The sequence below is a fragment of the Monosiga brevicollis genome, genomic scaffold (assembly GCF_000002865.3).
Source record: "Monosiga brevicollis MX1 MONBRscaffold_2 genomic scaffold, whole genome shotgun sequence".
NCBI classification, from domain to species: domain Eukaryota; class Choanoflagellata; order Craspedida; family Salpingoecidae; genus Monosiga; species Monosiga brevicollis.
Window position 1 is genome coordinate 3,036,835 of NW_001865039.1, and position 27,783 is coordinate 3,064,617.

General features: G+C 52.4%; 5 protein-coding genes across 5 annotated transcripts; 2 read left to right on the plus strand and 3 right to left on the minus strand.

Annotated features, from left to right (window-relative positions):
- Positions 1-603: 603 nt before the first annotated feature.
- Positions 604-12,140, minus strand: MONBRDRAFT_17362 (uncharacterized protein; the record flags this gene model as incomplete). The annotated part of the gene is made up of 43 exons (XM_001742813.1): positions 604-763; positions 888-973; positions 1,051-1,118; positions 1,214-1,332; positions 1,446-1,517; positions 1,684-1,800; positions 1,903-1,968; positions 2,048-2,161; positions 2,263-2,397; positions 2,494-2,536; positions 2,639-2,808; positions 2,932-3,119; positions 3,217-3,408; positions 3,495-3,603; positions 3,694-4,446; positions 4,549-4,755; positions 4,893-5,393; positions 5,513-5,667; positions 5,766-5,964; positions 6,076-6,226; positions 6,307-6,405; positions 6,550-6,695; positions 6,764-6,994; positions 7,107-7,412; positions 7,504-7,641; positions 7,761-7,868; positions 7,919-8,077; positions 8,212-8,287; positions 8,450-8,827; positions 8,963-9,230; positions 9,397-9,540; positions 9,678-9,761; positions 9,860-10,037; positions 10,164-10,259; positions 10,335-10,398; positions 10,486-10,544; positions 10,673-10,756; positions 11,017-11,157; positions 11,235-11,294; positions 11,415-11,459; positions 11,544-11,608; positions 11,729-11,816; positions 11,961-12,140. The coding sequence occupies 43 exons, from the start codon at positions 12,138-12,140 to the stop codon at positions 662-664; spliced, it is 6,744 nt and encodes a 2,247-aa protein (XP_001742865.1). The 3' UTR covers positions 604-661.
- Positions 12,141-13,396: 1,256 nt separating this feature from the next.
- Positions 13,397-15,741, plus strand: MONBRDRAFT_31030 (uncharacterized protein; the record flags this gene model as incomplete). The annotated part of the gene is made up of 12 exons (XM_001742367.1): positions 13,397-13,475; positions 13,572-13,644; positions 13,785-13,833; positions 13,992-14,052; positions 14,152-14,276; positions 14,384-14,446; positions 14,540-14,631; positions 14,741-14,848; positions 14,958-15,060; positions 15,154-15,240; positions 15,331-15,441; positions 15,610-15,741. 12 exons carry the CDS (start codon positions 13,397-13,399, stop codon positions 15,739-15,741), a joined length of 1,083 nt encoding a protein of 360 aa, XP_001742419.1.
- A 1,087-nt stretch (positions 15,742-16,828) lies between these two features.
- On the minus strand, positions 16,829-17,987 carry MONBRDRAFT_22522 (uncharacterized protein; the record flags this gene model as incomplete). The annotated part of the gene is made up of 4 exons (XM_001742814.1): positions 16,829-17,008; positions 17,118-17,204; positions 17,290-17,364; positions 17,826-17,987. 4 exons carry the CDS (start codon positions 17,985-17,987, stop codon positions 16,829-16,831), a joined length of 504 nt encoding a protein of 167 aa, XP_001742866.1.
- Positions 17,988-19,685: 1,698 nt separating this feature from the next.
- Positions 19,686-20,628, plus strand: MONBRDRAFT_13716 (uncharacterized protein; the record flags this gene model as incomplete). The annotated part of the gene is made up of 4 exons (XM_001742368.1): positions 19,686-19,725; positions 19,856-19,937; positions 20,021-20,420; positions 20,536-20,628. Coding segments are annotated over 4 exons (615 nt in total), but the record flags the coding sequence as incomplete, so codon positions are not given.
- A 1,377-nt stretch (positions 20,629-22,005) lies between these two features.
- Positions 22,006-26,123, minus strand: MONBRDRAFT_35702 (uncharacterized protein). The gene is made up of 17 exons (XM_001742815.1): positions 26,003-26,123; positions 25,741-25,852; positions 25,539-25,602; positions 25,250-25,441; positions 25,050-25,140; positions 24,722-24,939; positions 24,468-24,617; positions 24,146-24,248; positions 23,963-24,036; positions 23,631-23,846; positions 23,407-23,523; positions 23,100-23,282; positions 22,858-22,950; positions 22,669-22,761; positions 22,441-22,581; positions 22,274-22,319; positions 22,006-22,162 (listed from the first exon to the last, which is right to left on the minus strand). The coding sequence occupies exons 2-17, from the start codon at positions 25,845-25,847 to the stop codon at positions 22,071-22,073; spliced, it is 1,980 nt and encodes a 659-aa protein (XP_001742867.1). The 5' UTR covers positions 25,848-25,852; positions 26,003-26,123; the 3' UTR covers positions 22,006-22,070.
- Between the last annotated feature and the right edge of the window lie 1,660 nt (positions 26,124-27,783).

The window sequence follows — 27,783 nt, forward strand, 5'->3', positions numbered from 1 at the left end:
ANATACCACACAAATACAGCAAAAATTAAAGCAAAATTAAAACAAGTATACAAGTCAAGCCATAAAAAGACACAAACGAGATCCACCTAGGGAGCGACAGGTGCACACAGAGATCCCCACAGAGGGACCCCCGAGACGGTGCCTACCTACGACGAGCGCAGGCAGACACCGCCAAAGTGGCGCTGGATGTGGTCAGCGTTCATCTGATGGACCAGGCGCTGCAAAGCGACCGTTCCACCGAGGAACAAAGGCCTCGTCCAGCCCCGGCTGGTGCACACCACGGGCCTCGGCGCAGCGGGCGAGCTGACCAAGCAGATCCACAAAGGAGGAGGCGAACCCACCGGTTGTCGTCATCGCCGCCGGGACGATCAGAGGTTTTCCATGTTAAGCCTAGCCAGCCCGACCTTTGCACCAAGAACGAGCAGATGAGTGCGGTGGCGCCGCAGAAGCATTTGGAATGGCGTTGAGGTGTTGTTGTTGGCGGACAATACTTTGTATGTGCAGCAGACGGTGATGACGCTAACACAAGTGTCTGAACATGGAAAAAACCACAGCGGTTCGGACTCGAAGGCATCCAAGAGAGATGTTGACATGCGGCGTGATGAGACATGGATTGATAAATTGGTTGGACATTTTTTTAAAGAGAGACGTCTACCATTTCCTAAAGATCAGGGTTTCCAGCTTGGCTTCGGCGCAAGGATGCTTGCTCTTGTTCAAGTGGTGGGGGCATAGTCTCTCCAGCAGCAGCGTTGGCTGGGGCAGCCTATCGACAAAAAAATAACATAGTGTTGTTGATATGAAAGGTAATGAAATAAAAAAATAGCTTGACAACAACGAAGAGCAAACAGAACAATAATAAGAACAAGATCGACGCAGAGCTGCCTCACCGTCAAATAGCCAGCCACAGCGGCCGTGGGTCCAGTCAGATAGCCGGCCGCCTTGTTGTTTGTGATGAAAAGATCATGGCGTTGATCTAAAGAGAGAAAATACACTGACTAGTGAGAGTTTTTATTTTGAGTTCGTTTCATGAGTGTCCGTTCATGAATGTACCTTTATAAGCAGCCCACCAGGGGCACTTGTCCAAAATAACAGTGACTTCCTCACCACGAGCCAGATCCCTACATGGACATTAAATTTTAGAATAGCGGCACACGGGCAAGCCTTTGAGTCAAAGCATACCACACATTGCAAAAAATGGGAGGAATGAACATACAATGCCATTGCTTTGAGCGCCTTGACAAGGTTGGCTTTGGCAGCAGTGGCGCCTTCCACCTCATTCAGACCAGTGTTGAGGAGGTTGAGCATGTGCTTGATCAAGCCAGTCTCGAGTGCCTAGAGAAAAGAAATGCAAGGACAGTGAGTGCCTGCGTGGACCCGCTAAGATGTGATGGCAGTGCAATGATCTGTTCCACATTGAAGAGAACACAAGTTGAATCAAGGCAAACCTGTTGTACAAACGGTGGTGCTTGAGCCTCGAAAATTTTCTTGGCACACTCGCACGCGAGCGGCAACGTTGCCTACACACACACACACACACACACACACACACACACACACACACACACACAAACACACACGCAATATATTAGAGATAGAGAGAGAGAGAGAGGGAGAGGGAGAGGGAGAGGGAGAGGTGGATGTGAAGTGGGCAGGTGCTCTAAAGGCATTCCGTCCGATAAGCACCTTGGTGCAGGAAATGAAAGCTTGCTTAAAAGAGGCCATGGCATCTGCAATGCCTGCAAGACCACGGAGACAAGCTTGATTGCTCGCGAATTGGTTCAAAATGCAAATGCCCGAGCTCTGATCATGATATATTCAGTCAAGGTGAACGTGAGTTCGATCAAGCAGTGAATGCAAGCACAGCAGTGAAATCAATAAGTTTTTGCAGGTGATTAAACGCACTGCGACCACGGGGTTGTCTGTAGCAATGCCCTTGAGGAAGCGGTTGAAGTAACCGAGTTGGGCGATCTATGTTCAGCAAGCAAACAGGCGCGGGAAATCATGACACGTTTTCCATTGTTGAAATGCAATGATGACTGCAACGAACATGACTGCAGATGTCTGTTTGCACCGCGAGCAAAGCGGTGAAGGCCTTGGTGACCACATCCAGCTCCTCCAATTGTGATTGTTCGCTTTGGCTGATGAGAGAAATGTATCGACTCTAAAAACATCGTAGGATGAGGATGAAATCCGTTGTTCACAAGTGTGCTCACACATTTGCGAATGGTCCAGAGTGTGAGTGTTATGGACAAGGGCACAAACCATCATGGCCTTGGAAAATTCCTTTGGCTTTCGGAAAGACCAAGTCGGCTGCTTTTCCAAGAGTCGCAAGAAAACACCACCCACGACGACTTCGCCTTGCAACTTCTCATAGGCCACTTCAAAGTCGGGAGGCATCTGGTGGTTGTTCAAATCACAAGGGGATTAGCAAGCTGAGATCTGGCGCTAACAGGTTGTCAGAAGCAAATGAGTTGGAAGGTTACAACTTCTTACCACCCAGTTTGTTGCGGGATTAGCAAATTGGCTGTCGAAAATTCTACGTACAAGACACAGGGCAGACAATGACGGCACATAATACGATAAAATCAGGTTTTCACCTCACTGCGCATAACATTCAAGCAAATCACTAGCCACTAACTCTTGGCAGAGAGAGCCAACAAGGCTGCGCAGTTTCGCGCGGGCCTCATCATTCCAAATCAGCTCTGGGTTCTCGTGCTGGCCTTCAAACATGGTGACACTAGTTTCGGCGCTGTCCATCATTGCCTCCATAAAAATAGGAGGCAAAAACTTTTGGAGCACCAAACGAATCTAAATCGTTGCAGGCAAGCAATTCACGCAGCAGACCTTTGTAAGCCAAGGCTGCTCCCCTCTTTCTATAACATGTATAACACCGGTTTCACACCGGTCTCAGAAACATGCGGGGAAAGATACCTTTGGGCCGTTGAGTTTGTCAGACATCATCTTGGAAAATAGAGCGGCAGCACCTTCCCGAACAGACATGGGGTTGTTGCCACAGTACATGTTGAGAATGTAAATGATGCCACCAAAGTCATACACTTCGGCAGTACACTTGCTAGCTGAGATCAGCGAGTGCAAAGCTTCTAGAGCAATTTCCCGGCCTGACACACATCAATTCAAGTTGAGCTGAGGATATCACCTTTGCCGATCAAGCGATAAGCATTCTTGGTGCGTTGACCCAAAGGCAACACAACGTACCTTCGGGCTGATTGTGCGTAGACATGAGCAAATAGACAAGAACCTTGGAGTCAGAGATGTTTTTGACGCATGCACGGTTGACAGCCACGGTTGAGATCACTTGCAGAGTGGCCATGGACAACGGAAGCGATTCTTGCTGCTTGAGCAAGGAGAACAAAAGTTTGTAGTTGCCATTGCACTCCGTCTCAATGCCTGAAATCCGGTCAACCAAGGGCATGTTCAAGCAAGACGGTAAGGCAACCGTAGGAATGCAAGTTTGCAGAAGAACGGTAGCATACCAGCATTTGATCGCAAGCAGTTTCGGAGAGCATTCATCGCCTGCGCCAATCGTTTGTAAATGCCCTCCTTGGAAATAGTTGTAGCCATGGCATCAGCAGACCAAACGTACTAATGGCCATGAGCGTGTACACATAAGTTGTAGCGCAACGAGTTTCAGAGAGAGAGAGAGAGAGGGAGAGAGAGAGAGAGAGGACACACCTGCGCCGTGTCACCAATGTATTTGAGAAGAGCGGCAGTAAACCGCTTGGGCTGCAAAATGACAAAGGACGGCTGCTCGTTGTAGATGCGGATAAACACGTCATCCACAATAAGCTCATCCTTGTGGGCTGAGAAGGCAAACTTCTCAACCCAAAGGTCTTCACTCTGCCCAGTCTTCACCATTTCTTCTTGCTGATCTTCCACAAAGTCCTTCAACTCCGCTCTTGTCGAGTTGTCCCAGATCAGGTAGGGGTTCTCTGTGTTAGTATTAAAGGTCTTGAGCAAACGTGCGGCATCATCATCAGCGAGCATGTTCAACATGAAGGGCGTGATAAGTCGGCCAATGGCATCTTGCACCGCAACGTTCTGAGGTGTTGAATCTGGACCTTCCGGTTTGCTGCCTCCAAGGCATGCCAGCGCACGCACGCCAGCCTTGGCATTGCGGTTCGTAAACTCCTGTTTGTGCGTTTCTTCGCTCTTTTCGACGCCGCTCATATCCAGCGTGTAGTCATAGCCAAATAGTAGGTTCACAAGGTGAAAGCCAACGCCCGTGGCGAACAATTGCTCTTGCAGCTTCTCACTGTGAGAGAAGGAACACACACACTCCAGGGCGGCTTGCGAGAGCTGAGGAGCAGACGAGAGCCAAAGGCAACGCGAAATTTCGCGCGCAACGGCTGCAAGCTCAACAAACTTTTCCCTGCACTCCTCGAAACGGCCAGCAGCTGCAAAGCAGCGCAATATGTGCGTGCACACCTAGAAGCGACACGAGGAGGGTGTGAGTCGAATTCGGATGGAGACCTTCAATGAATGTATGGATGCGACCGACTGTTTACAGGCACCGTCAGGACTACATACCTGAGCGGCAGGCTCATCATCTGTACAAACGCGCGAAAGGACAGAGGAGCAACGCTCGAGAGCTGAAGTAAGCTGTTCCAAGCCACCTTCACGCAAGAGTTCTTGAGCATTGAGTGCGCTGCAGTTGACAGTGTGATGGCACAGCTCGCAGGCAGCACGAAGTACGGCAATCGAGGAAGCGAACAGGTTTTCATCTTGCGTTTCGCGCTGCAAGGGTGGCAAATCGGGTTCGACAAGTAAGCCCACGTCCAGGGAAGTATACAGTCGCAAGACAGAGCGCAAGAGACATGGGCCCAATATGATCAGGTCACACATTCAAGGACAGTAGGGCCGCGTTTACGCACCTGTACGGTCAGTACAAGCATAGGATAACCTGCGTATTTGTATGGCTCGAGAATGTCCGCATGGCGCTTGAACAGGATTGATTGCGCACGAAGAATTAGGAAGATGTTTTCCGGGTTCGGGCCATCCACGGACCGGTTCTCCTTGGCTGTCACAAACTCATAGGCCTTGTTGACTTGCTCAAACATCTCGCGCCCCTCTGGGTTTTTATCCGGGTGATACTTCATTGACATCTTCAGGTATGCTTTGCGCACTGCTTTGGCGTCTTGTGCGGCTTCCGGCGTCAGCCCAAGCGTCTCATAAGCCTGCTCAATCGACAGGCTCGGCGGCTTTTTCTCGCATTCCAAGGCCCAAGCCTCAAGAATCTCCTTAAGCAATGGCACGTGGTTCTGAATCGGCCAATTAGGGAAGCGAGCTTCATCGCAAAGATGTCGAAGGTAGTAAATATTGCAAAAAAGTTCGCCCTCCAGCTCATGGTAGGACACCTTAGGGATTGGTACAAACTATCCGTCGACAATCAAGACAAGAGACAAAGTGGAAAGGTCAAAAAATGCTTGTGAGAAAGCGCTCCTCCTCCCATAGGTTGACGAAAGCACCGATCAAACAGATTTTTCCATCCCACCTGATAGAGAGAGCGGACGTTGGCTTTGAGACGCGGCGTAAAGTCGTTCAGGTGGTGGGCAATTTTCTCAATCAACGAGCGGCGCATCTCGGTGCCCCAAATGACCTCTGGGTTGTCAAACTCGCCCAGAAATACCGAAGCAAACTTTTCCCAGCCTGCAAGGGCAGGTAAGTCCCGAATGAATCGACAAGACATCACATCAAAAAGATTTTACAGTAAATGCACGCTTCAATGTCGATGATGGCGTTCGTACCATAATTTTCCAAGTAGCACACCATTGCCTTGGGGAGCATGGATGCCAGAATGCTGCGACTGCCATCCTCGTGACCAAATGCTTGATACATATGTGTGGCTTGCAAAAACTTGGCAATGGGTGCGATATTCGATCCCATGTACATGAGAATGAAGAAAAAAACACCCGACAGGTACAAGCGAGACAGGCCGGGATTGTCCTGTGCACGATTGGTTTGTAAGATGTAACCGTCGTGCATCGTAAATGAGTTAACAAACACGAATGAAGCAAATGGGGCGTTTTGAGTCGGCGGGAGCAAAGCTTTGCACACCTGAAAGATGGCATGGAGCAAGCTGGCAGTGCGCTCCACGAGGCGCGGCTCAAAGGTTAGCAAGAGCTGCACCAAGTGTGGGAGACAAGTCGGGTCGGATAGCGAGCGTTTGCATCTTGGCAGTGGACGGATGACGGCGCCAGAAGCATCGCTACCCCCCAACAATACAAAAAGCGCTTGAGATTAGGAGGACAGACGATAATCAGCGAAACACCCCGTGCGCAAACCAACCGGCTTGGGTAATAGCTGCAGATCTTTTGCAGCATGTCCAAACACAAGATAGCCATGTCCGTCAGCGTGAGAAGCGCTGAATTCTCAGCAATGATGGTCCTACCAAAAACCCGCAAAAAAAAAAAAAAAAAAAAAAAAAAAAAAAAAAAAAAAAAAAAAAAAAGAAGGGTAAAAGCAGTGCGAGTAACGCGCTGGAAGATTGGAAATGTCAAATAGTGGTTGAAGCAACACCAGGGTCCGTACCACTTGAGCTGAGGAATCAGGCGCATAGGGCGCCAAGCCTCCAAGCCTTGCGCCCACAGCTTTGTCTCCTTGTTGATAGCACCGTCTTTGTACAACTGTTCAATTTCTTTCAGACCAAATGGCCCCTCCTTGCCGTTGTTCTTACCCTGCATGGACGCAGGTGAGTGCGGGCGATCCAACGGTAGCAACAAAAGATCCCCGTGGAACGACTTACCAAGCTGTAGAACCACTCCTTTTCTTCTTGTGCCATCTGATCGGCGCTTGCTTCAATCATGGTCGTTTGTGACTGCGTCGTGGCTCTCGTCACGTCAAGGTGGGCCAAGGCAACCAAATCGACAAGGCATCGGATGCCCCCGGCGTCAATAAACAACTTGACGTTCTTATCATTGGCGAGCAATGTCTCCAAAAATTGCAGCAATCGATCACGCTCCAATCGATCCTCACTCTGCAGCATGTTGCCCGGGAGCAGGGAATAAGACAACGGCAACGACCAACGGAACATGGGCTAACTCAGGTCGGCAACGATCGCAGTGCAAGAAAGGCCAGGGAATACTCACGCGGTTGAGCATGTGAACAATGTATTCAGTGTCATTGAAATGGCCAATCTCATTGTGGCATTGACGGTAAACAACAGCCAAAGCTTGGAGACACATGCTCTTCATGCTGGACTTTGTGGTCAAAAGGAAGCGATGGTAAAGGTCGCTGAAAAATTCGGGAGCGTTGTGGATAATGTTCGAGTCGGGGTCATTCTCAAGCAGCAGCCGCAGATAGTGATCACCAATCTTCACTTCTTCAGACAGGCTCTCATAAAACACTTCAAACTCTTGGTGATTCCAGCTAATGACAAAGTCACCGCGCATATCCTGCCACACGTCAAGAAGAACATATTTCAAACCAATTTCGATAAGAACCAAAGGATATTCCTGGAGAGCACAAGAAAATATGTGAACATACTCGGTCGGCGTCAAATGCACGAATTTCGAGCTCGATGGCCTCCTTGAGCTCGCCGCGAGTTTTGAAATTCCACAGGAGATCAGCTCGTGAATGATCACGGTCGAACATGAAGTAGAAGTAATCCCAATTGGCTTCCACCTACAAAGCACAAAAGCGCACGTGTGAGCTTGAGTGGTAGCGAGAGAGTTTGAGAGAGTTTGAGAGAGTTTGGGAGAGTTTGAGAGAGTTTGAGAGAGTTTGAGAGAGAGATGGCTCACATGGAGGCGTTGGCGCCGGCGGCGTAGGACAGTGGGCCCAGCGCTTTGGTTTTTGCGAGAACGAGCGCGCCAGTGCAATAGGACATTTCGTTTCTGTGGTCCCAGCGTCTGGTCACAACATCGAAGAGGCACATAGAACCGCATGGCGTTAATAAAACACGATGCTTCAATGATGAGGAAGTTGCAGCTGAGCTGGGACGTGGTGGGTATAAAGCTCTGACCTGTGCTTGGCGATCTCCGTCGCGTACGTTGACGCGGTCAATATCTTTCTCTTCAGGCCTTTCCTCAGACCTGAGAGCATCAACCAGGCCTGCCGGCTATGCGTTGCTCACCAGCGCGTTGCATGAGTATGGTTGCGGAGCAGCACATTGCAGGGAGCAACAGGGAAGAAATGATTGCTCAGCTGCAGATGAGGGGAAGGTGATATCACAAGATGCAGAAAAGACCATACCAAAACACGGCGGAGCATCTTGGTGGCAACGTCACTCTGCTCCATCCACAAGCCGACTAGGTGTCGACTCAATTGTCTAAAGAATACCGATGAAAGACGATTGAGACACGAATGTGTTTGTATTGGGAGCGAGAATGGTATCAATGGTCAAGTGCGCTACAAGTCTGATGTTTGCCCATGGGGAGAAAGCACGGCACAAGAAAAAAAAAGCCTAGACCAAGCCAGGGCACAAACTTACTTGTGCAAAAGCAGACGGCCGTCGTTGCTCGCCGTGAAAAGGGCCGTGTGAAGGTGGCGAAGCAAAGCTCCCTCCGACAAGGCAAGTTGTTGCATCAACGCACACATCTCTTCGTCTCCTTCCTCAATCACTGCCTTCATGATGAGCCCTGCCGCCTTCACAATGGCCATGGATGGGTGCTCAAACAATTTGAAGAGAGTCCGTCCAAGGTCAGCCACCAGTTTCAGCAAACCATCAAACTGGGCACCGTCCGTTGTCTCGCTATACGGCGGGCAGACGGCAAAGGTAAAAAAGTCGAGAATCATGCTCACGACTAGCGCCCCCGAGTTGTTGGTGGCGTGGTGCTTGAGCAATGCAAGTAGCTTTTGCAAAAAACCCCTGCCAGAATTTAGCATACCCACTGAGTTTTGGACAAAAGCGAAAAGATTGCACCACGACTAAACGGCAACGAAGAGACATGTCCAGAGGCCAAGCTTGAAGATCACACAAAAAGTACCCAACGCAACCGCTTACGTTGAGCTCAAGAGTGATTCTTTGTTGAGCTTTTCCTGGCCCAAATCATAATTGTCGTGCATTGGTTGCATCAACGTGCACAGCGTGTCCATGGCAGCATACGCCACGCCGGCATCTTGCCGCTGCAATGCTTTCACAACCTTGAGGCCCACTTTCTCTTTGAAGCCTTCAAGAACCGTAAATGCCTTGAAACCGGCTTTCGAAGCCACCAAGCGGCGGATGGCCGCAAATTCGCCCGCCACATGCTCAGGCGAGTCGGAGCGGTCTCCTGAACCAGCAAATAGCCCCCGACACCACATCCCATCAGACAACATGCCGGCATTGAGCTTGAGCGGCAAGATCAAGACTGATGAAGATGAATAGCCCTGCTTCTTTTCTTCTGTTGTGATCATGCAAAACAGAAGGCAGAGTGGTTGCATGCACGTGCATAGTACCTCGCTCAAGAAGTGCCGCTAAAGCTGTCATGATCAGCTTTTCTTTGTTTTCCTTGAACCAGCCTTCCTCAGTCACAGCGTGACGCAGACCGCTGTAGTTGATGTTGCTGTTGAAGCGACGCACGGCCAGCTGAAAGGACATGCCTGGGGTTTGAAGAGACCAATATGGAACACAGGGAAGCACTTGCTTAGCGTCAGCCGGAGGCAATCAGGCAGGGCAGAAGAGCCCCGCCGCTTTGTCAACGAAAGTCTGTTGGGTGACCTGAACAAACAAACCGTACCAACGTCAGGACTGGCCAGAAACTTGAGCAATGAGCTTTCAACCTCCTCCTCGGGAGCGGCGTTCAAGGGCTGGAAGCGCTCACCTATGCGGGCAAACGATAAAGGGTGAGCCTTCACCACTAGGCTTCCTAGCCGGGCATTGAATTTCAATCATGAATCGCAGCTTTCAGGCTCAGCGTACCACGGTCTGTGACCTGCATCTGTACACATGCAACCGAATTGCCCGCCGCACGAGCTCCATCCAGTAAGGAAGCAAGCAGTGCGTCACGCTCAGTGCTGAAGTATGTCCGCACATGGCCATTCAGATATTCCATGTGAAACTTCTGCGGATCTTGCGTATCTCGCACAATGGCAAAGAGCTAACAAGGCATTAAAAAGGATGAGATAGCACAACAAGTCGCTTCTGCCTTGAGATGCGCTCAAAAGGCGTATGGAGGGCCTGCAGGTAGCGGAAAGCACTGTGTCGGGGCGGCCACGATACCGACCGAGATCAGAGGACGCAGGGTCACGACTGCGTATGTCTCAGGATCGCGCTCCACTACGCAAGTTTCTGATAAGCAGAATACCCGGTTCACGGGATCCTAGTGTCACGACGTGCCCCAGGTCAGCTGTTAAAGATTTGCCTGACAACGAGAACCGGGTTTGAGGAGCGCTACCTTATGCCGTGCGGAGGCCTTGTTGACGTGGAACTCAGAGATGGACGTCAAAGCCACATCCGAGCTGTTGGACGAAAGTTTGATACACGAAATCAGTCAGTTCTCGAAGCAATACGTCTAGCACATTGCAAAGGCAGGCTGCGTCACCAACCTGTATTTGCCCAAACGATTGTCCCGAAACTGTTTCAGTGTGATCATTTTCTTCTTGACCTGTGGGTGGAATGTCAAGCACGTCGTCAGCGTAGTCAAAAGCTCGCACCCCGTTGAATAGTGGCTTGGCATAAGCGCTTGGCGAGCAGGTCAGCTGCCACCCAAGCCGGAGGGAAAGCAATTGGCACCTTCAAAGTTAGGCCGGTATAAGTCGCTGCATTTTCCGAAATCTTCTTGAGAAGCTCATCGCGCTTTTCAAGTGCAAAGAGATGCTACGTTGCGTTACAAAACAACAGTGAAAACAACAGCAACAGTGAAAACAACAGCAACAGCAACAGCAACAGCAACAGCAACAGCAACAGCAACAGCAACAGCAACAGCAACAGCAACAGCAACAGCAACAGCAACAGCAACAGCAACAGCAACAGCAACAGCAACAGCAACAGCAACAGCAACAGCAACAGCAACAGCAACAACAACAACAACAACAACAACAACAACTACTTCTTCTGCTCAAGGTGCATGGGCGTACCATGCGACCCCAGCCACCGGTAAAGATGACAAAGCCACCAGGGTACTGATCCATCAAACAAATGGCTTCAATGTCTTTAAAGTCATAAGAGCAAATGACTTTGCCAGCCGAATCGGTTTGGCACAAAGAAGAGCCGTGAACCTAGCAAGCAGTGCGGATGAGCGGTCATTGGTGATCTCGATGGATGTAAAAGTCCTGGGTGAGAATCTGGGACCTACAGCCAGGAGCACTTCAACGCGTTTTTCGCTCCAGTGATGCTTCATGGCAATGAAGACGGGCTGTGGGAGTGTACATGAGAGGACATGCCGTGAGGAAGCACGGGTCATTGTGGGTGCTGCAATCGGTTGCAACGGCCTTTGCCCGCCACACACGGTGTGCAGTCAAAGCGTTCAACTCACATCGGGGCTCACGGGTCGCTCATGGGCAAACTTTTGTCGGTGGCGCTATAGGATAGAATGGAAGGTAAGAACATCGGATGGGTGTTGCCACCACAACAAGACATGAAGTGCAGTGGGAGCTGGTTGTACCTGGAGGTCTGTGAGGAGCTGCACGCGAAACTCGCAGCTGAAGGTGAGGGTCTGCGTTTTCTTGCCTGGGGGCGCAAGAGAGACCAAGCGTGCACCGAGAAACGGGTGATTAAAATTAGAGACGCGATGGGCACCGGTGACATGAGGCATGCGCGTGACCATAATAAGAGGGGCCCAGCCCTTACTATTCTTTTCCTTGCGCACTAGGACAGCAATTTCATTTTCTGCCTTGGGACTGGGAGTGACACTGACAAAGTCAGTGGCGTACTCCCACTACAGTTGCAGTGAACCATGGGGTGAGAGGAGCACCAGGTGGATCAGAGTTGCCTCAGCATGTACTCAAGATCTGAAGATTGGCATGCGATTTCCAGAGCATCTGGGCGGGATGTGGGCAACGCGCCAATAATGAGATCACACCTTGTTCGTTTCTTCAAAGGTGCTGGGATTGAGTGTGGCGACAGCAGAGTCACCGATAGCAAAGATGCGTCGGTATTTGCCTTTCCACGAGTGCTTAGTCACGTAGTAGCAAGAGAGCCACTTGGTACCGACCAGGGGCGCGATGGCCCCCGGTGCAGGGCCACCAGTGGCCGCCGCCATGGCACTGGCCAGGCTCCAAGTTTGCAAATCTGGTCACTCAACACTGCTCTTGTAGCAGGCAAGACCCAGGTGTCTCGGGCCGCACCAGGCCTGGCGGGGATGCACACACCACGTCAGAGAACTGAACTGGAAGCCTCAAAGGTCTGTGTCCAGATCCGTGTCTACGAGCGTTTTCGGTTGGCGTTTGGCATGAGCAGAGGCAATTCATCAAGGCCTGGCACTACCAATTGGCATTGGCTTTGTATCGCAAGGCAGTCCCATTCCGGCAGTGGCCAATGCTTCTGAGATCACCTTCAAAGCCACCAGACCACCATCGACCCACCACTTCAAGAGCTCTGCGCGATCACCGAGCCCTTCAGTGAAAAAAAAAAAATAAAAAAAAATTAAAAGAGAGAAATCAACCAAGGGAGACACAAGAGAGAAGCAGCGAAGCAACAAAGAGAAACAGAAACACACTTCCTTTTTCTTCTCCAACTCCAAAGCCTGCTCCCCCTCGACTTTGCTACCACATGACACAGGAAGAGAGAGAAGAGAGAGAGAGAGAGAGAGAGAGAGAAGAGAGAGAGAGAGAGAGAGAGAGAGAGAGAGAGAAGAGAGAGAGAGAGGGAGAGAGAGAGAGAGATTTTAGAAGAGAGAGAGAGAGAGAGAGAGAGAGAGAGAGAGAGAGAGAGAGAGAGAGAGAGAGAGAGAGTTACGTGATCTTGTGTGTGTGTGGTGTGTGCGTGTGTAGTGTGTGACCACGGAGTGTGGAATATATCACACTTTCTCTTGTCTCACGATCGGCGGTCGGATTTCTGACTCAGCAGGAGCGGATGATGATGAGTATTATTGATCGACCCTTCTCCCTTTGACCCTGGCTCGGCTGCCTCTGGCTCCTCTTCCAACTTGGCTGGTGGTTTGCAACATTGACTTTGCCACGTCGCAGCAAGACGACCAAAGCGTGGCCCCACGCTGGTTTGCCACGCCGCATGCGGTGCTGGCGTAAACACTCAGCGCCATGAGCGAAAAGACACCACTCCTGACAGCCCAGTTCGTGACCACACCCTCGCTTGGTCATGGCGGGGAAGGTTGACAGGGGGCACGGGAGTACCATGCACCTCTTCAAAGACAATGAGTGACCGTCTGGCCTTTCTTGTGCTGATCCACTATCCGTGTGCAGGGTCGTAGGCGGGGACTTTCTCGCCCCGCCCCGGGCCGTGGACATTCCCACCTTTCGCGGTCAAGTACCCGAGCTTGATCTTGATGAAAGCCGGCAAATGGCCCCACCCATCCCGGGCCCACCCCCTGCCGACATCTTTCCACAACTTCCAGGCTACACAGCGATTGTCTCAACCGGTGCGCACACTAGCCAAGCCCTGCCCACGTGCTCGTGTAGGGCCCCAATTGGGTGTCATTGCCACCTCTCTCATGTTTCACTCGCTGCCCCTACAGAACCAGTCCTCATCGAACCAACGCTCCCAACCGCTGAACCCAGTGCCAACGGCACAAAGACGAAGATACCACCGTACGCGGAAGCACTCTTGGGACACGGCACGCCTTGCCACATGACAGGTGCTCTGCATGATCCAGCTCACCATCTTGACACGCCACCTGCCTGCCATCGATGCCTGGTCGTGTCGGGCTGGTCCTTTGACTTGTGAATAGGTTGCCACGGCTCACAGAACAGCAAGCGCGTGTGGCATTGCTGGAGGAAGTATCACAGCATTGTTGCTGGGGCTCCACTCCAGCCCACCAGCTCCTCTTCGTGCGGTTTCAAGCCACTTCAGCATATCATGTAGGCGCTATACTGCCTCTGTGCCCTCAAACATGCTGAGAGGTTTTGTACATCATCTGTGCTGTCCATCGTATTAGTACACTCTGGAGACTTTTACTGAAACCCGCCACGTATCCTGGAAGGTTGAGCCTTACTACGGTACGTTGGTCGACACAAGGCACGATTCTTTAGCCGTCGCGCGTGGTTGTACTGATAGTATCCCTTGCAACTTGAATGCCAACCGTTGATACCCGCCAGGCCAAGCTCTGTCCAGCATGAGTGGAGGCTCACCACCTCAACCGTGGGATATGCACGTGGCACCCCCCATGGATTTTCAAAACACCAAAACCGCAATTGAAATTCCTTATTCGGGCACGCTCAAGGTACGACATCGTGGCCCTGTGAATATAAATGTTGTTGTATTTTCAAGCAGGCCAGCTGATTCCGTGGTGTGTGACTTGCTGCATCTCCATTCATCATTGCCTATCAGCCCTGCTATTACTGCAATAGCTTTGGGCAGGTCCGCTGCTACCAATGCCAAGGACGTGGCAAGGTACGTGAGATGAGAAAATGGCATGTTGCTCTTCAATTAGTGCCCTGGTTTTCCGTCACCTTGCGCGTTTTCGATACGCCTCTCCTCCCATAGTTGCGCTGTTCCCAGTGTCGAGGCCAAGGCTTCAGCATGAAGAAAGACAAGACTGGTACACATTTTCGCGAAACATGCACTCGATGCTTTGGGTGAGTCGGTCCGGGGGCTGCCATGCACGTTTCTTTCCGTACAGACTGGCTTTTGAAACGAGTATCCATCCCTTACGCTGATGTGTCTCTTCACGCATATGCGTCTCAGGAGTGGTCGCCGTCGTTGCACAGTATGCTTTGGCCATGGCCAAATCGGCTGTGCTGTTTGTGCTGCTCGCGGCGAACTGAAGCTCAGCCTTTTGCTGTCCATAACCTGGTGCGCGCGCTACCAAACTGATTTAAAAGCGGTCTCAAAATGGCGTTATGATGCGAGGCAAAGGCTCGATGGCTAGCTCATCAGGTTGCTCTTGGGGAATCGTGCGCAGGAGCAATCATCGCGGCGAACACGTTGTGGAGCCGATGAACGGTCCAAAGGGCGACATTGCCGCCTGCCAGGGCAGTCTCTTGTTCACTGATTCAGCCAATCTGGTGCGTCAGCCATCTTCTGCTCCTCAATTTGTATTGTGCATGCGACAGCATAGTTGTTTATTCTCTGCTCAATCGATGGCACATGATGGGTAGCTGGCACCTATCGGCAACTTTCCGGAGGATCAGGTCAATACGGGCTCGCATGGGCTCGTTTCACGTCATAGCAAGCAATGGCCACAGGTTGGTGCTGCAAAAAAAAAAAAAACTGCGAAAGAGCGAGCTGTTGCAATTGGATTGTGTTGACTTATTTTGGTGTTGATGGATGGGCAGGAGCGGATATTGCGCCAACGGCACAGCTTAGAGTTGATCCCAGTGCATGAAGTCAACTATACATATCGCGATGAGATGAAGCGATTCTGGGTGTACGGGTTGGATCATCGGGTAAGTGACTTCAACTCGGCTGATTGGTGGTTGGCGGGGAAGCTGCTTTGTGTGGGCCGACTTGTGGTGTTGGCTGGAGGCAGCTCACGGCACGACAACGGGATTTTTCTCGCTCCACGCTGCGTAGGTCTACTGTCCAGATTATCCTGCACAACATTGTTGGGGCAGCTGCAGTGTCATGTGAACCAAAAGCACGTTTTGTGCGGCACGCGCGTGCATTGTGCCTATGGCCCGAGCACCGGCAATGGCCAAGGCATGAGCACTGTCCTGGCGCGATGCGCTTCTTACGTTTGTCTGTGATGACTGTCTGTTTGGCACTTTGGGGAATCAGGACGTTCTCAATTTGTTTAGGTTGCACATAAGATATTTAGGTAGTGGGGGCAAGATGGCAAGGGCCAGTTGTGCGGTCGGCGTGTCATTGGATTGCACAGGCTCGGCTAGTCGGATTGTTGTTGCCCGTGTCTGCGCGAGCTGCTGACAATTGCAAGCCCTGTTGTGTCAGCGCCTCCTCCAACTGTGTGGTCCATTTCAAACGTGCATGTTACCCAGCATATTCAAGATGTGAGGCCGAGGTGAAGGGAATACACGAGGAGAAGGGGTGGTTTGGTAAACATGTTCTATCGCGAGCCTGGACGCACCACCAGGCAGTCAAAAAAGTCAAGGCCGGCTTCGATGTCCAGCTCCTTTTCTTTCGCAATGGACTATCAAGCGATGAAGCAGAAGAGCAGTCGATCATGTCAGTGTCTCTGCTGGGTTAATGCTGAAGCCGAGATCACGTTGGAAGACGTAAAAAAAAATCTGATAGAGGACCTGAATGGTGTCGGCGCTGACGCCTGAAACGTCAATCACGGTCTGTAGCTCTGCTCGTTCAATTAGCTGGCCACAATAAACATGAGGTCCAGCCAAGGATGCAATGGGGCCAGGCGTGGTCAAGGTGGGTACGCACGCCAGAGTGGTCTATGTCTGCACTCAAGAATCGGTGTTCGGCTTGCACAAGCTTGGCCAGAGGCATGTCTGGGAAATGGGATGCCAGGAGCTCCAAATCCAAGACTGAAGATACCAGCAAGGCAAGGCATGAGCAACAAAGTGATGATTCCACTCCAATAGTAGCACGGGTAGATGGAGGATGGAGTAGCTGACCATCATCACTTGGAAGTCCTTCTTGGTCGTGGGGGCCTGCGTCATCTTCGCTAGTGACGTGCAGTCCCTGCCACGTGTTGTGCTGAGCTTTGGAGCAACTGCTGCACGCTGCATGAAGCTTTCTTAGGTACCTTTGGGTAGCGACCAACCTGAAGAAGCTTCTCGGCTTGCTCGCTGGCGTGAGTCCATTCGCGACGATCATGAGTAGCCTGTGAGATTTGCTTGCGTGCAAGGTGGCAAGGTGAAGTCAGCCAGGAACGCGGCACCGATGCACGCGAGCATCCAAAGCCACCTGGTTGGTTCTTGGGTCTTTGACGCGGTTCGCTTTTGTTGGGTGTCGACGCTGGGTTCGACGGGCCTTGGGATTTTTGGCTCGCGCGGCCTTGCGCTTTTGGAGCGCAACTTCACGCTTGGACTCGATCTCTTGCTGCGGGCAAGGCCGAGGGTTGTGAGTTGGCCGAGGGGAGAACAAGTTCGGGGATCGATGGGCCCAGTCTGGAGTGCACAGACCCGGCGACGGTTGGGAGTGCACAGACCAATTTGTGCTGGAGGTCATAGATCTCAGCTCTCAGATGTTGGATCGTCGAGTCACGTGTGGTCACCTCGGCTCGTACGGTGGCCATCTACAACCAAACAGGGTCAAGGGAGGGAATCGGCTGCAGGAGCAACTCGTCTGTTGTAGATGGTAAGGGGCAAACGCGCACCGACCTGGGATTGAAGATCAATGATGGTATCTTGGTGCATTTTGATTTGCGCACGCAATGTGTCCAAGCGCTCATCGACCTAACATGAAAGCAACGAGAGAGATGCGCGTGAGGTTTGCCACAGTGATCTCATTCAAGTCCAGCTGGTCATTGACAACAGCATAGTGTACATGTTGGCTGTCGTTGAAGCGATCGACGACGTCCTTGGTGGACATGGCGCTTGCTTGTGTGACTTTGGAACAAGCGCTGCAACACGGCTATTTGTCCGCTCAATCGTCCCACCAGGCGTCGAGTCGATAACGTCGCTGAGGCCGAGGTCGAACTTGAGGTCGAATTTGAGGTCGAGGTCGCTGACAAAACAAAAACAAGATCAAATGATGACATTGGCGCGATTGTCAGCATTTTAACTGGATGATAGGCACGCTGAAAACAATAGTTGTCAACAGCAGGCGAGCACAAAAAAAAATACCAAGGGATTTTAAGAGGAAAAGTTGGTTGAAAACCATAGGGCAACCCCCCCTCCGATACGAATACATGTACATGTACGAATGCGTTTGACTTGGTGGTGGGATGGGGGGTGGTGTCGGCCGGAATCGGGACACTTTGGCCAAGTGAATTGAAATGGGCAGAGGAGCGAGAGCGGAAGAAGCGGTGAATGAGAGAGAGAGAGAGAGAGGGAGAGAGAGAGAGCGAGCGTGTCATGTGTCCCGGTCCACCAGTCAAGTGGGATCATTCACATGTCAAGCCAAGGTGAAAGTTGACCAATGCTCATCGTTTTATGTCTGAACGATTGTAGTCGGTCATGTCGTGGCGTGTGGTGACGACGGGGGATTGGGCGGGAGGGGGGTGCAGGGACCATCAAAATTCATGAGAAAGTCTACGGACGACAAGATAAGCAAACTAAGCAAACGCATGTAGCCCGACACAATCACGACCGGACTGCCGGACTGCCTGCCCACCACCGGAAAAAGTCAAGTCCCTGTCCTCCTCCCCTTGCGCTTTTGACAAACCGCGCATACCTGGAGGCAGTCAGCAGGTCGTCGTAAGGCTTTGAGGTGGGAGGTCATTCTGCAGTAAAGACCAACTGTTGTTATTGTTGTTGTCGTAATGTGTGCTCTGTGTGTGTGTGTGTTTGGCTTTCTGTTGTGTGTGTGTAAAGTTGCAACAGCGGTTGTTGTTGTTGTTGTTGTTGTTGTTGTTGTGTGATGATATCAAACGAAACAGTTGTAGACCATCCCATTCTTTTGGGCACACCACAGATCCGACTGCCCCTTCTTTTGTTGCCGTCTCTCTCTTTCTCTTTCTTTCTCTCTCTCTCTCTCTCTCTCTCTCTCTCTCTCTCTCTCTCTCTCTTTCTCTTTCTTTCTTTCTCTCTCTCTCTCTCTCTCTCTCTCTCTCTCTCTCTCTCTCTCTCTTGTCTACATACATCTCTCTCTCTTTCTCTCTCTCTTTTCATATATCTCTTTTCTCTCTCTCTTCCTTCTCTGTCTCTTCTCTTCTCTTCTCTTCTCTTCTCTCTCTCTCTCTCTGTGTTCCGGTCGGCGCTCTCTTTCTTCTCCGGGTCGTTGTGCCCAGGGTGTTGGCCTGTCATCCTTTGTGCTTTAGGTGCAGGCTTTGCTCGGGATTGTCGCCCCAGCATCTGGCCTGCCTTTTGCCTTTTCTGGTTCTCGTCGTACCAAGGCGTGCGCGGCTGCTCCTGCCTGTGTACCGGGTTCGGATTGCCCAAGGACACCACACACACATCCCTGTCCGACCTCGCGCCCGCTTCCTCGGCTTGACAGTTGCGCCTCCTCTCCCCGTGCTCGTTCCATCTGTATGTCCCCTGCACTTGTTCTTCTTCTTCCTCTTCTTCTTCCTCCTCCTGTCTGCCTTTCCTCGCTCGCTTTCCTGCTTGTTCAGGCCCTGGCTCGCTTCGTTTCCCGTCAGCTCTTTTGGCTCTCGACGCAAGCCTCGCGCCTTCGACCCGCCACTCAAACGCGCCTCGATCGCCTTGCATCTTTACAGGAAAACGGCGACGCTGACTTTGCCGCCGCTGGGACCAAGTGATGCATACTTCAAACCTCATACCATCCACAATGATGCCCTCCGATCGCGCTTTGGACTTTCTTGATTCACATGCGGACCTCTTCCGTGATGATAGCCCCGTCGTCGGCCGCCTCACCCCAACTGAAACCAACGCCATCACTCCAGGGTGCGCACCATCCTCCACTCCCGCGGCCCCATCTGCCTGCTCGATCTTGAAACAAAACTCTTCCCCCCCCCCCCCCCACACTGTTCACATCAACCTGCGCAGCGGCATCAGCAACAAAGCACAGTTCAATCCTTTTCGCCGCCTTGGTTTGACCCCTGCTCTGCTCTCACCACCGCGCCTTGTCCTGGTTGTTTTTGCACATTTGCAGCAAACTCTTCATCGGTGGTTTGAGTCCGGAAACGACACATGGTAGGCAAACAAACCTGGACCAACGCTCACCCTCTCCTTCACTTTTCGCCATCCTTTCCACTGTTCGCACACCGCCGTTCTGGCACTTCTCTTTGTTCGCCTCGACGATCTGACCCTTTCCCATTGGTAGATCGACTTCTCGATTACTTTCAAGTCTTTGGCGATGTGGTCGACTGCGTCGTCATGACTGACCCCGCCACGGGGCGCACCAGGTGCATCATTGTTTCTCTGTTCTTACCTTTCCTTCGTCGTGCTCCAAACTCTGGCTGACGCAGACCCAACATCCGAATTCTAGGGGCTTTGGCTTTGTGACTTATCGGGACGGTCGCTGTTGTGACTCGGTGCTTGCTCATCGCCCACACGTCGTGGACGGCCGTGAGGTGGATCCCAAACGCGCCGTGCCCCGGCAAGAGATGGAATCATCACCCCGCTCGTCTTCTGCCACCCGAGCCAAGCCACGCAGCGCATCGTTCACCCACCATGTTCGTAAGGTGTTTGTGGGTGGTTTGCCCCCCACCGCCACCAACGAAATGCTTCATCGCTACTTCTCCCACTTTGGCGGTGTTGAGGAAGCCGTCATCATCCACGACAAGCAGACCCGCACCCCCCGCGGGTTTGGTTTTGTGACCTTTGAAGACCCCATCATTGCGGACAAGGTTGTCTCCGTGCATTACCATGAATTCTACGGCAAAATGGTAAGCCTTTTGACTTGAGAACGATGTCAGGCACCAGCCCCTTGCAGCCGCGCAAAGCTACTCAGGGTATTCGCACCTTTGTCCATGCCCTCATGTATCCTCTGGCCATGTGCAGGTCGAAGTGAAAAGGGCCGAGCCCAAAGCCGACGCCTCTAAATCCCCCAATCGCCACCGACAGGGTATTGGCCAACGCTTCTCTTGCCTTTAAATCCTGCACTTCATATCGGCCCGCTCGCACATTGCCGTCCACTCATTCACCATGCTTCCACTAGACGTTTGGGCCGCTCAGCAGGGCCGCACCGTTTCTTACAGCCAACTACCCATGCAAAACGCCTACGATGGTCGCCGACGCTCCTTTTCTGCAAGGGCACAACTTGTGAGCTACGATGTACGTATCGGAATTGCGCAAGGCTGTCACGCCAGCTCGATGCCGTTTGTCCGTGTTGCTCGCCATGCACACATGCTCCTCTCTTTTTCTCATCTCCTGTCTCATTTGGGGCTTGGCCTGAACGTAGACACAAGCGGCTCCCGCCGACGCTTTTGTTGGGCGCGCGCGCGCGCGCACCATCCATCCCGGCTCAGGTGAGGCCTTCCATTCTTGCCTCTTGGTCCTTAACACACACACACACACACACACACACACACACACACACACACACACACACACACACACACACACACACACACACACACACACACACACACACACACACACACACACACACACACACACACACACACTGTTTTTTGTCCTTTTGAGGGGGCTATTTTTTCATTTTTTTTTTTCATTTTCGACTTGAAAATCATCTTGTCCTGCTTGGCGGTTGCCACGCCTTATCCTTCCTCGCTGCCACTTTCTGCTGCATCTCACCCGCCCTTAATTTTACCTTCCTCCTTTTCACCTTGACTAGGTTGGAATGAGCCTCTGTTGACGCACATGGAATCGGATGCTGAGCGCAATGTCGCACAGCTCCTCGAGTCTGAGCCTGCAACCATCAACCGCGGCATTTGGGAAATGACGGCTGGCCTGGATAAGATGCACATGGGGGCTGCGGACCCACTGACCAATACCGGAAACGGCCGTGGCTTTCATGGCGCTCCAGGAGCAGCAGTGCCCGGTGCCTCCGCGGCCTCAGCGCCAGGCGGCCCCTTGGGTGGTCTGGGTGCGGCTCATGCTGTCGACCAGCACCAGCCCCGTATCAACCCCGGTGACCTGAACCCTTATTCTGGTTTTTACGGCAGCCGCGATGAGTGGGGCCTGTTCGACCAGAGCGGTCACCCCAACTAAGCTCTTCTCCTTTGCACTTTAGTAGGAGGATGATGTAGTGATTGGCCCCGGCCATTGTTCTCGGTGTTTGATTTAGTTTCTCATCAGGCTTCGAGCAATAGTTTTGACAAATCGGGGCTTGCCTCGTTTTTTTTTTCGCTCCCATTTTCCATTCCTTTTCTTTTGCCACCCGTGCGTTGGTCCTCGTGCAGGTGGGGAGCCTTACACCAGCGTCCTGACACGACGCGTTGTTTCGAGCTGCAGAACACAACACTCCAGTACCCCGCGTTGTTGTCATTTTTTTTTTTTTTTGCAGAGAAGTTTCAAGTGTCAATTATCATGTTAGTCCCTTATGGCCATTTGGGCCTGTAAGGCTGCCTGACTCAAGCAGTGCCGTATCTTGATCGACTAAGAGGCTCTGGTAGCAATTGCAATACGTCAAGCCATGGCTTCTCGACCACCAAAATCTCACCACCTATGCACAATCACGATTGTGGGCAACGTGAGGGCGGCCGATCTATCTCTCAAAAAAAAAATAGAGCCAGCGTGAACCAGAAAACAAAAGCGATGGTTTCATGGAACGAACGTGAAAATCCAAAGTGCAGCACGGGTTGGTACGGCAGGCGTTTCACCTGAGGATAAAAATTCGGGTTACAATGAAATGATGAGCAAGCAAGGGGGTAGAAGAAAGAGATCAAAAGCGCCGGCCACATTAACAACCGAACATGTGTTTAAACAAATACAAATACAGACCAGCAACGGACGGCGGCGCTTGGCCTCTGGCTGCCCAGAAGCGTTGCCAGCCTTGCCCAGGATCAAGCTGGCCACGCCGTTGTTTGAAACAAAGTACAGGGCCTTGCCCGCTGGATGACACACAATGTCGAATACAGGGGCCTATGCAAGTGCAACGAGAGGCGAGGAAGCTGGTGAGAAGCTGCGTCAGTATCAAGGCAAGAGAGATTTGCAATCATTGAAACAAACCTTGAGCAAAGCCTTGCATTCCTTGCCGGCAGCTGAAAGCTTGGGCGCCAGCGCCGACTTGGCGAGCGAGCGTTCCACGTTGAATGCCACGACCTGAAGAAGCACAGAGAGGATTCGAGATTGGTGAAGCCACAAAAAACGGCCCTGAGTTTGACGCAATACAACAGGCAATGGCCCAGCACAACACACCGTGGCGTCGGCGCCGATGCAAACGCAATCATGCGTTTGGTAGAGAAAGGTGCAAGCCGTGATGATGGTCCCAGCATCAAAAGTGTTGGTATACTATCAAGAGCACAAAATCGCAACCAGACAGATGAGGAAGCAGAGCAGTGGCAGACAAAAGTAGAGGTGAGGTGTAGGATCGAAGAGCCGCCATGCGATCCGAATGTTGCTCATGGGTTTTCGTGAGGCCGACGATGCCAAGTCCCAACCTTGATCGTGTCGAGTTGCACGACGTGGCCATAGCGACCATGAACCAGAACAGCATATTGTGCGTCGTTGGACAGATGCACGTGTCCGGCAGCGGCGGGCCTTTCGCGGCCCGTGCCCTCGGCGTACACGGACTCGCCCAGCTCGAGCTGCTGGACGTCGGCAAAGTCGGCGCCCGTCATGACCTACACAACACGTACACCACACGGCACACAGAAAAGGGTGAGATACATGAGCAACGGGCGTGCCAGACAATGGGCGGTAACAGTCCGCCTGGCGTGTGCTCTGCAGAACAGCATCCAGACGCACCGTGAGGTTAAGATCGCTTGTGAGGGCCAACAACAGGGCTCCATTTGCGCCAAACTTGATGCTGCACACCGGGGCGTCGTAGTTCCAGGTCTTGACCTTGTGACAGGTGCGCTTGCCCTAAATATATCGCAGAGCGGCAAGATGTAAGATGGGGCACAGTAGAAAGATGCGGGTCACGATTCGTCATCATTGCAAGAAACGAGTTGAGGTGAAAAGCGACATGCCTGCAGATTGATGGCGAACAACTTGAGCTTGCGACCAGCAGCCACGGCAATTTGGGATGCGTCAGGAGCCACAGCAAAGGCGCTGACAGCGTCTTCCATCTCAACGCTGAGCGCAATCTCTGGGGCATTGCCTTGCAAATTCCACAACGTCAGGCGCTGGGGACCATCCAGGCTCAGCAGCACTCGGGCCTTGGATGCGTGGCACAGCATCTTGTGCTAAAGATGGATGGTCATGAGTTCCATTGTTCCCAAGAAGTTGCAGCGTCAACAAAGGAATCAAAGAACCGCACGACACGGCTACAAGTCACGTCTCGAGAAAGATGACTACAAACCTGGGGGTAGGGCGAGATGGTGGAGATTTTGCCCGTTCCTGCAGCACTGAGAATGCCCACGCTGCCATCGATACCTGTACGAATGAACGTTCACAATGCCCGGCAATAAGGTGAGTGGGGTTGCGCAAAACAGCTTTGTTGCAAACCGTTTTTGTCAACGCTAATGAGATGAATACAACATACCGGCTGAATAAATCTTGCCCTTGGAGACAGTCAGACAACGGACGTCATGCGAGTGGTAGCGGCGCTGGCGTGCCACCACGTACTCGTAGGGCTTGGCGCTGATCTACAACGGGAGAAATACAATGCACATGTTTGAGTTTGCCTTTAAGCGAGCCGGCGGAAGGCAGGCAAGTAAAAACAATAATACACAAGCAAACTTCAACGGGGTAAAAAAAGAGAAAAAAGAACAAGCACCATTGGCCACGTGGCGGTAAGACACCAATGCCAGCCGTTTCGGCACAGTGGACGGCCCAAAGCCCTGCCCCACGGGCAAGGAACGCACCTCAGCAGGAGCGGGCTCTAGGACGACTAGCTTGGCGTCGATGCCCGAAGCAAGAAGGCGGTGCGAGATGGGGTCATGGGCCAGGCACAGGACATCAGCCATGTGCGTTTCGTATGAGGACAGCTTGAGGCCCACCACCGTGTTCCACAGCTGACGAGTTGGAAAGGCAATCACGAACCATGAGCACCGCGTTGAGTGAAATAGTGACAAGGAAAAAAAAAAAAGTCAGGGCAGCGAGGGAGCCATGCTGATACCTCCACGCGTCCACTGGATGTGGCAAGAGCAACAATTTGATTGTTGATAAAGACGCAATCCCACAGAATGTCGGCGTTGGACTTTGAGGTGGCCGGGCTGACCATCAAGCGCTGGCGAGTGCGCAGGGTACGGACGGGCAACACGCGAGCGTAGCCCGCGGCATCACCGGCACAGATGACCTCACCGTCGGGTGAGAAGCTTGCACACAGCACGCGACCTACATGAGCAGAAAAACACGTGAGTGGCGCGCGAAACAACCTGGTGGTTTGGAAGGATACAAGAATACAAAACCCGTTGGCTCGTGAATGGTGATTGGCGTGGTCATACCGTCAAAACGATCCGAGGCGAGGGCAAAGGAGTAAGCTGTGTCAACACCATCGCGACGAAACATTTTGAGGCTGCAATCCTCACAGCCAGTCTATACATGCAATGAACAAATGGGCAAAAAGTCAGTTGGCCAACGTCGACGACAAGCTAGTGGGGATGGGGCGAGTGTAGACACTTGAGGTTTGGTGCTTGGAACGTACAACGACGGCCGAAGCATCGGCATTGCCGGCAACGGTCCAGACAGCACCACCGAGGGAATCATAGTCGTGGGCCACGAGGCCGAGGCGAACATTGTAATGGGAGATGAAGGAGCCAAGCCCGACGGCGAGGAGTTCGTTGGGGCCGACCCACAACAGGGACTCGACGGTTTGGCCCGCCCGTGCTGTCAGTGTCTGCAAACAGATTAAGCAAGAGTCAGGAGACCGCCCCGCTGCTTCTGCCAGGGAAAGCGGTGTGTGGGGTTTGGCGCAAAGGAGCTGGCGTTTCTACCTTGATGAAGATGGGGGTCGCTTTGTCACTGTCTTGACTGTAGATGTCAATGTTGCCAGACCCACTAGAATCAACAGATTGTGCCAAAGGCAAGCAAACCGTTGATGAGCCAGGCGGATTGACAGTGGCAGGCGAGGTAGGAACAAGGGGGGAAGGAAAGCATGATGCTGAGGGAATGGCGAGGAAGCGTTTGTCTCCTCACCGTCCGAGGGCAATGAGGCCATTGGTGTTGCAGGCAATGGCATTGATGGGCTCGGGTTTGAAGGGCACGAAGCGGCACCGATGCACCTGAAGCGCAGCCGACTCCATTGTGGCTAACGGCAAACAACAAGAGAAAGCATTGACCAGAGAAAGGGACACGCAGCAACACGGGTGGCCGCAGTCAGTCAACGCAGGCGAGAAAGCCAGTCGAAAGGTGCTTGCTTGGTGGTGCCCGCCAAGCCTACGCCCAGCGCATTGCCTACCTGCTGCTTGCGTTTTGCTCGGTTATTAGATTGTTTGGTCAACCGTAACCGTCGCAACCCCGGTGAAGATGAGGGAGAAGAGAGTCACCCGCCGCCCGCGATGCCGTTGACCCGACTGCAAGTAAAAAGCCAAAAGACACACACGTGTGTGTTTCTCTCTTCTCTCTTCTCTCTCTCTCGGTTTCTCTCGCTCTCTCGCACTTCTTGGACGCGTGGTTAATATCTGACAATTAAGCTGACATTGATAAAGTGTGACGTATCCAGACTTGTTATAAATGTGTGCTCTTTGATACACTTGAGCGTGATTATCACGAGCACACCAAATCCTTCCTCCTGTTGGGCAATGCCCATCACGCGCGATCGCAGAGAGCCCCCTACGGATCTGCTCAGGCGTGATGCCCATCATCACCATCACCATCATTAAGCTGTGGCGATGGAAATGGAATGGGTCATGGCCGAGCCAATGAAGCGCAAAGTTTTTTGCGAGTTCAGACCCCCGCCCCGCCTCTCCTTCTCCATGAACGGGGCGAACCATCGACCAAGCGCCACGCACAGAACCTTTGGACACAATCTGTGAAATGACATCCTCGTATTTTGAAATTTCCACACACATTCACACACACACACTCTCTCTCTCTCTCTCTCTCTCTCTCTCTCTCTCTCTCTCTCTTCTTCTCTCTCTTTGTTTCTTTTCTCTTTTTTTTTTTTTGAATTTTCTCTCTCTCTCTCTCTTTCTTGACACTCACACACACAGGTATCAATACACACACAAACGCAGACCTAAACACAAGCGCACAACGCGGCTGGGGTTTTGGCGGTCGACGAGCAGGCGGTGTGTGGGCAGAGAGGGGTTTGCCAGGTTCATTGGTTGGGCTAGCTACCTTTGAGACTAGAGGGCGTGGAGTGCTGGAAATATGGCTGCGACAGAGTCTCCGGTGAGCGAGGCCGGTGACGTGCCGGGTGACGCTGCGTCGTCGGGGTACGGCTCGTCTCTGCTGCGCTCGGCACAGGAGGGCTGGGACCAGGCGGTGTCTCGCGGCAGCGCCTTTCGCGGCGAACTGCGTGCCTTGCTTTCAAGTGACCTTCGTCGGATGCCCGACGTTCAAGCCCTCGTTACCCAACGCTGGGACACGGTTGAAGAGACTTCCCGCATCATCCTGACGGCCGTACGTTTTCACGACTCGCCCGGCATGTGCCAGACGGGCAAACTCGAAGCTCACGAGCGTGACGTCCCCCGCGCAACCTCCATTCCCCATTTAGATTCTCAAAAAGTCCTCCGAGCTTCAGGCCCTGCTACGCAAACTGCCAGACCTCGAGCATTACATTGTTCAGTGCCTCGATGATTACCCAGACTGGGGCGACAAACTGCGACCCATGCTCAAGCAGGGCATCGACCCCATCGATGCGTTTGCACAGGCCCTCCTCGCCGAGCCGTCACTGCAGCTACCTGCTGTCATCACGGCTCGCCTCGCCCGCATGCCCGATATTCGCGAAATGGTTACCCAGCGCCTGCATCAGTGGGATCAGTGCGGTGATTACATTTACGATACCTTGCAGGAAAACATGCACCGCTTGCGTGACCTCCAACGCCTGGTCGCCAACAACCTTCAGCGCTTGCCCAATGTTCAACTTCTCCTCTCTGAGCACCATCTTAGTCGTGTGCCAGCTTTGAAGAACCTGCACGTACGGCATTGTACACCCTCGCCTCCCTTGCACGTGCTGACTCGCCTCCTGATCGCAAGCCTTCCTGACCGCCGGCTCGATGCACATGCACACACCCA